This window comes from Martes martes (genome assembly GCF_963455335.1).
Source record: "Martes martes genome assembly, chromosome: 16".
NCBI lineage: Eukaryota > Metazoa > Chordata > Mammalia > Carnivora > Mustelidae > Martes > Martes martes.
This window is the reverse complement of record NC_137904.1, coordinates 1,394,280-1,402,181: the sequence shown is the minus strand read 5'-3', so window position 1 is coordinate 1,402,181 and position 7,902 is coordinate 1,394,280. Positions and strand designations below refer to the sequence as shown.

At 56.5% G+C, this 7,902-nt stretch overlaps 1 protein-coding gene across 3 annotated transcripts in view; it reads left to right on the top strand.

The window, feature by feature from the left end:
• The first annotated feature begins 2,801 nt into the window (after nucleotides 1-2,801).
• RABEP1 (rabaptin, RAB GTPase binding effector protein 1) overlaps nucleotides 2,802-7,902 on the top strand; it is a 90,403-nt gene continuing 85,302 nt past the window's right edge. For all 3 annotated transcript variants that reach the window (XM_080827317.1, XM_080827316.1, XM_080827318.1), the window contains exon 1: nucleotides 2,802-3,042. In XM_080827317.1, the coding sequence (XP_080683443.1) occupies nucleotides 3,009-3,042 (34 nt within the window). In that variant the 5' untranslated portion in view covers nucleotides 2,802-3,008. The remainder of the gene's footprint in view (nucleotides 3,043-7,902) is intronic.

Here is a 7,902-nt window from a genome sequence, read left to right as displayed (position 1 = left end):
CTCGCTGGGCATACAGCACATCTGTGCCCACGTCCTCCTGGATTTAAGGACAGCTTCGTGTCTCAAGTCATCCTTGTGCCCACCCCCACCCCCACCAGAGTACCTTTCTCTGATATCTCGGTGGACTTTGCACAGAATACTTTGCAGATTCTCCATTCCCTGGAGCCCCACCCACTCCAGCTGGTCGGTGTCCCCCTGCAGATAATAGTTGCAAAACAAACACAGCCAGCACAGCTGATATGACCCAATCAGGGCAAAGTGCAGGACAGGCATCACTTCCTATCATCTACAGGCTGGGACTCTTAGTAATGCGGGACAAAAACAAGAACTCTCCAGCAGTTGTGTCAAATTTGCTCATGTTAAGCTTGCATTTTGAGCAGATATCCCACAGTCTTTCTCACCTAAACCACATCTACGTCCCATATTTATAATTAGTTGAAATGGACCCGGGGGAGAAAGAGCATGTTACCCGTACCCTGGAAGGCAAGCTTCTTGAGGTGCTCTTGCTGATTCTATGGCCCTCCGTCCCTGGTTCCGGAGCCGTTGCTAGGACTTCTGTGGTGCTCGTTCTCTTCTGTCTGTAGTTTACTATGCGCTCGTCGTGTTTAGTTTTGCCTGTTTGGGAACTCTGCAGAAATGGAATCATGCCATATGTATTACTTTATAATTCGCTTCTTTTCCTCCGTATGTGTGAGAGCATGCACGTTGACTCTGTGGGGGTAGTTTTCTCACCATCATTGCTGGAGGCATTCCATTGTGTGAGTGCTTTCCCATTTATTTATCTAGTCTAGTGTTGATGAACATGTAGGTTATTTATTTGTTTACTCTGTTATAAGCTATGCGGTCTCAGAGGTTCTCGTATGTGTCTCCTGGGGCACCTACACAGTGTAATTGATAGGTACTTTATATGTTGAGATCTGGTCTCTCAGTTTCTTTTAGAATGGAGGAATCCTGCCTTTTACACCTTATAAAGGCTTTGAGCACACACTAGTTTTTTTTTTTTTTTTTTAAGATTTTATTCATCTATTTGACAGAGAAAGAGGGAACACAACAGGGGGAGAGGGAGAAGGAGAAGCAGACTTCCCACCAAGCAGGGAGCCCGATGTGAGGCTCGATCCCAGGACCCGGAGATCATGACCTGAGCCGAAGGCAGACGCCTAACCTACTGAGTCACCCAGGTGCCCCAGCACACACTCATTTTCTCTAAATTACATACTTCTGGTGGAATTGCTGAGTCTCAGGATTTATGTAAAAATAGGAGAATGTACACAACTTTGCATGCTCCTTACCTGATTTCAAAATTGCTTTTTTTTTTTTTTTTTTAAACGCTTGTTTGGCATGCAGAGTCTCAGCTGTCCAGACCAACAGCCTATTTCTGAGTGACCTTGATCTTGAAGGCCGGGCTTCAAGCCCCAGATCATCAATAGCAGTAAGCTTGTCTCTCACTCCCTGGAAAGGGTCCCTTCTGTAGAGGGCATCGGTATCTGCTATCTTTCTGGCTCTGCCTCTCATTAGTTACCACCAGATAGAGAATGCACTGGGCTGCCCTATCCCGGACAAGAGACATTTAAGGGGGTGTGGTGAGTAGGGGAAGTAACCGCGCTTGCTTTCTCAGAGGTACACCGCCATCCGAGGATATTAACTGCTCAAAAAACTCAGGTCTGTATTCAGGTCCTCCCCTAACATTAGCAGGATTTAGGGCAAAAGTACCAATAGATGTCACATGCCTACCCGAATTATTTAAAATTATAAATCATTTCATCTGTTCACCTTCACATGTTCTATTCGGTGGCCACAAGTGATGCGGGAGACCAGGCTTCGGTTCGGATTTCCTGAACTCCTGAGATTTGGGCACTTGACTGAGGCGGTTAAAGGAGCCCCAGGGCGGGCTGGGCTTGTGGCCCAGGAGCCCACTTGCCACCATGTGTGCACACGGCAGCTCAAATGTCCAAGTGATGGGCCCTCCTCTCCCCCAGACACAGCTGCCTCTTAGCTACGTGTAGGGATGCCCAGTCCCTGCCCTAGAGAGCACGGATCTGGGGAACGGGCCCAGTCTCCAGCCAGAGTGTGTGTGTGTGTGTGTGTGTGTGTGTGTGTGTGTGTGTTGTGGGGGTGGATTCTGGGCTCACGGTTTCCCAGCACCAGGTCCTGAAGGAGGGGCCCGGGTGCCAGGCGGCACGGTCTCTGCACCCTGTGGGAGGGCTGTGACCACACGCGGCCAGAGGGGAGCCTCTAACGCATGGGGCCTCCAGGGCAGGCGTCTTGCGCAGGCAGCGGGCGGCCCTGAGTGCATGTCACACGTCCTGTCTCCTGCCCCCCACGAAGAGCGCGGGACCGTGTCGGCCGCACCCCCAGCAGCCCTCCCAGCGCAGGGCCCCAGAGGTCCCGGGCACACAGGTGCTCCGTGCTGAGACGCCAGGAGCGGGCTCACGCCGTCCTGCACGGACACTCTCCGCAGCCGCCCCGCAGAGCAGCTCCGTGCGGTCCGGGAGGTTCGGTGACCGGCCCAAGGTCGCACAGCCAGAAGCGGGGGCCGCTGCCTCTGCGCTCCCTCCACCCCCCGCCCGGTCTCCTCGCCCGGCTGGGCTTTCCCGGTTTCTCCTCGCTCTGTGCTGGGCGGCGCGCTGCGAGCCGAGCCCCGGCGGCCGGCGTCCCCCTCGCCGGGTCCCCGCGGCCCTCGTCCCGGCCAGCCCAGCCCCCGCCCTCCGCGCCAGGCCCCGCCCGCCCGCCGCGCCAGGCCCCGCCCCTCCCCTCGGGCGGGTCACGTGCCGCCGGCCCCCGCGCCTGCGCACTGCTTATTTCCCGCTGTCAGGATGAGGAGGCGGAGGTCGGCGCTCGGGTCCGTCTCTGCCCGCGGCTGTGGCGGCGCCGGCGGCTCCGGCCTTAGCGGTTCCTCCCTGGGCGGCGGCGGCGGCGGCTCGGTCGACGCCTCCTCCGCCAGCTGAGCCCGCGGGAGCCCGGGACGCCGGCCGCCCGCCCGCCGCGCCCCGCCAGGCCGCCGCCCGGCCATGGCGCAGCCGGGCCCGGCTCCTCAGCCCGACGGTGAGGCGCCCACCATGGCCGGCGCGGCGGGCGCGGCCTGCGGGGCGGCGCGGCGCGGGGGCGCTCGGGCGGCGGGGGCGCGCGCGGGCCCGGGGGGCGCGGCGGGGGCGCGCGGGGGCGGGCGCGGCGGCGGGGCGCGGGGAGGCCGCGGGCGCGCGGCGGCGGGGAGGGCCCGGCACGTGGGCCGCGCGGCGGGGAGGCTGCGGACCTCGGGGCCCGGGCGGCGCTCGCGGGGGGGCCGTGCGGCCTGCCGGGCAGTGCCGGCGCCGGGGGGGGGGGCTGGGGTCTGGGGGACGCGGACCCCCCCGCCGCCGGGTGACGAGCTCCGGGCAGACGCCGCCTCCTTGACCTTCGGCACGCGCGAGGGGAGGCTCCGGCCGCCGCTGTGCCGGGAGGACGGCCGCCCGCGTGGACTCGCGCGCCCGCGTGGTCGCGGGGCCTGGGGCAGCAAGGACAGGGCGTCTGACGTGCGGGGCTTCGCACGCTCGCCTGCTGCGGGGAGCGCGAGCCCGGCCCGAGTCGCCGGCCGGCCTGCCGGAGGCCTTCGTGGCCTCCGGGGGCCGCGGGCCTGGCTGGGACTGGAGAGGCCCAGCGCGTCGCTGCGGGTGTTGCTCGCTGGCGCCCTGCTGGGAGCCCGCGGGCTTGCTCCTGGGCGGGGTGTCAGGTGCGAGAGGCCCGCGGGGGTGCGGCTGCCCCGGGCCTGGGCGCCCGGCGGCCTTGGGCGGGAGCGGGCCGTGGCCGGGGAGGCCGAGCGCACGGCAGGCGCGTCCTGCAGAGCGGGGCCAGGCCCGGGGTCGTCGGAAGTTCCAGCCTTTCGTGGGAACTTGGCCTCTGGGGGGCCTGAGGCGGTTCTCGGTTAGGGCCCGCCGGCCGCCCGCGGAGCGGTGGGGCCCCCCTCCCGGAGCTGTGCGGGGAGAGCGCGCGGGGCCGTGGCCAGGCCGAGCTCGTGTCCCCTCACCTTCGCGGCGGCTGTCCGGGGAGCGCGCCCCACTTCCACAGGCCCCTCCGGTTGCTGCCGTCGGCGGGCGCCGGGAGCGGCTTCGGGCTGCGGCCGGCCTGGGAGGGATGCTCGGATGCAGACACGCGTCCGCGCGCGCAGGTGGCCCGGCGGCCCGGCCCCGGCAGGACTCCCCGCTCTCCCGGGATGCGGCGCGGGCCTCCTTGTCCACACGCCGAGATGACTAAGCACTTGAGAGCGGGTGGGAATCTGGCGTCCTCTCGCTGTTCTTAGTGCAGGTTTACTCCCGGTTTTCCGAGTCCTGCGGCGGCCCGCGAGGTTCCGTTTGCGTGGACCGCGGTGTTTACTCTCAGCGGGGGTGGGTGGAGGGACAGCGCCCGTGTCAGCCGCGGTCTGGAAGTCCGACGCGGGGATGACATTTTTCTCCTTGCCCGAGCTCCGCGTAGGTCACTTCTTAACACCTGAGCTTTGAGGCCGATGTCCTTGCCCTGCTGAGTCTTGAAACTACGTGCGGGGTTCTGAGCCGCACCGGCAGTCGGAGAGAACCGTCCAGTTTTCTCCTTGAATCCTGCGGTCCTCGTTTTAGTTTAGACGCGGCTCGTCTCTTGTGTTGGTGTCGTGTAACTTTTTGGACACCTTTGTTTTCCGCGAGATACGGCCGATTAAGGAAAGGACTGACTTGTGTGTAAGTTGATAGAATGAAATATAATGCCGTTATTTTTAATTTCTTGTTTTGTAAGTTTATTGAAAAGTGGTTTTGTTTTGTGTTGTTTTGCCGGAACATCTCAGTGTAGTCATTTAGAATCGAGGTGACTTGAATATCCGTAGGAATTCCATTGGATGATTCCATTTCATCTTGAGAATTCCAAGACTATTTATACATTTTCAAATTTTAACATTTTAAAATCCGAGTTAAACTATTATCGTAGAAGCATTTGCTTTCATTTTTCATGTAGAAGCACTGCCTTGGAAAGTTCCTCCATTAAAGTGTGCCTGTAGAGAAGAAATAGGTCTTCTCCAGTCTCCCAGGGGTCGCGACTAGTGAGTTTACTGCCCTAAACTTTTACCTGTAGCTACCCAGATGTGCTGAGTGCTCTAGTGATGGGGACGTGCTCTCCGCAGATAGGTCTGCAACTTGTCTGTTTCACTCAGCGCACTCCGGCCGTAATGACACACTTGCGAGTGGTCCGGTGGCCGTGTCCTGTGCAGTCGGCTCTGCATGCCTTGTATCAGGAGATCTTGGGGTCAGTGAGGCCTGTGCTACTGTAATACTGTTCCCGTTTTACTGATGAGGAAACTGAGGCACAAAAAACAAGTGTCTGTAGAGTTCCGTGGCCAGGAGGCGGGGGAGCCGCGGTTAAGATGCAGCCTGCGGAACGTCGGGCCCTCTGCGCTGTTAACCAGATCGCCCACTACCTTCGAGGCCGGCGTTAGAGATCTGCTCCATTCCGTCAGCTGCGTGTGCTGCACAGGATTTGTTTGCCTGTTTTTCTGTTGATGGACAAATCGTTTTCACTATTGGACAAGTTTTTCGTTACTTTATAAGCAGTGCTGCTGTAGATATCCTTGTACCTATATTTAAGGGACTCTTGTTTCTATAAGAGTAGTGACTTAAAGGACGTGAGCTCTGAGTGGTTTAAATTTTAATAGCGATCGCTAAGTTCGTCTCAAAAAAGGTATCAATTTACATACCTGCCAGCAGCGTATGAGAGGGCGGATTTCCTTTGCACTTTTATCAGCCCTGGATAACGTCAGCTGTCTTAAATTCATATCTCCTGATAGAGCGGAAAAAATGCTGTTCTTCAGTGAACAGATTTTGTGTACCTCATCTTTGCCAAGCCCTGTGCCAGGTTCTAGGAAGTCTGATGACGAGCTACTTGCCCGGCACGGCGGTAGGTACTTGGGATACATCAGCGGGCAACACAGATGGGAAACAGCCCAACCTCAGTGCGGGAGAAACAGATACTAAACTACAGACATAAGCAACTGATATAGACTGTCAGGTGACAAACGCTGTGGAAAAAAGGAGGAAGCGAGCAGGGTAAAAGGAAGGGGGATGGGCTGGTCAGCCTTATTGAGAAGACGACATTGAAGGAGGGAGAGAGGGTCAGCTCTGAGGCTGTCTGGAGGAAGAGTGTTCCAGACAGGGGTCAGTGTTTGCACATGCTTTTAGGAATGGTGTGTCTGGCATGTTTGGGGAAGGGCATGGAGGTCAGTATGGCCTGAATGAAGTTATGGGGGGCTTGGTGGGGAGGTGGGAGAGGGGAGGTAGAGGAGAGCAGGAGGATATGAGGTGAGAGGTCATGGCGTGGGGGCAGATCTTGTAGGGCCTTAGGAGCCCTGATTGGCTTTCACAATGGGAACCGTTGAGAGTTTTGAGCAGAAGAGTGATGGGATGGGACTTATGTTTTAAAAAAATCACTCTGGGTGCTGGATTGGCAACAGAGGAAAGGGATGCATGAGTCTAGGAAGAAGATGGTAAGGCTTGGACCGGATGTATTGACGGAGGTTATTATTTTGAGGGTATGGCCGACAGGATTTGGATTAGATACAGAATGAGGGGGAGAGAGAGAAAGAGAGGGAAAGAGGGAAGATCACTCAAGTTTTTGGCTTGAACAACTGTGAGAGGTACGCAGTGCTATGAGTGCCTATAATTTAGGGATTTAGCCATTTAGGGAGTCCAGGAAGGTTTTCTAAGGCAGTGGTGCTAGAGCTGAGATCTGAAGGGTGAACAGGGGTCCCGTTTCGGGAGAAGCAGGGTGGCAACAGTGCTGCAGAGAGGACAGTGTGGGCTGGCTGAGTGGGTTTTGGCCTCGGAGCTGAAGCAGAAGCTACTGGAGGGGTTTAAGCAAGTAGGTGACATGATGGCTTTTAAATAGTGATCATACATACTCGGTTTTCCCTCTGTTGTGCGGAATTTTTTTGGAGATCTGCCCATTTTAAAAATGTTGTGGTTATGGCTCTTGCTTAGGAAGACCTCTCTTAACTCCCTTATTTATTAAAAAAAAAAAACAAAACCCTGATTTCCAACACTTTTATGGTTTTGTCTTTTATATTTAGTGCTTTAAACCATCTAGAGTTTATTTATTTTTGAATTTTAATAAGGTTTATACTAAACAAAGGTTAGTATAAAGAAGCACTAGCGGGGGCACCTGGGTGGCTCCATGGGTTAAAGCCTCTGCCTTCGGCTCAGGTCATGATCCCAGGGTCCTGGGATCAAGCCCCACATCCTGCTCTCTGCTCAGCAGGGAGCCTGCTCCCCCCCCCCCCCCGGCCTGCCTCTCTGCCTACTTGTGATCTCTGTCAAATAAATAAATAAAATTAAAAAAAAAAAAAAAGAAGCACTAGCGGGTGCGTGGGTGGCTCAGTGGGTTAAGCATCTGCCTTCGGCTCAGGTCATGATCGCGGGGCCCTGGGATGGAGCCCCACATCGACATCGGGCTCCCCGCTCAGCAGGGGGTCTGCTTCTCCCTCTACCCTTCCCTGCTCATGCACGCGCATGCGCGCGCTCTCTCTCTCTCTCAGGTAAATAAATAAAATCTTAAAAAAGGTAATCTTTAGCACTAGCTAAACAGGAGATTACCTAAGAGAAAAAGAACACAAGAATAGCAAGTATACAGGGCAGCCACTGTCTGTAGGGCGGAGGCAGAGAGCCCAGGGAAGAAATCAGTCTTCAAGAGGCCCCTCCCAGTTCTGAGATCAGACTTTCTTGGCCTTCGGGGAGGCCACTTTCTGGCTTGCTGGGAGAAGCCACCTGCATCTGGAATTTATTTTTGACACGACATAGGGATCTGATTTTATTTCTCTTCAAATTGGATAGCCAACTGTTTTAACACTGTTACTCAATAATTCGTGTATTTGATTCGTTTATCAGAACTTGAGAAATCTCCCGAGTACTAAAC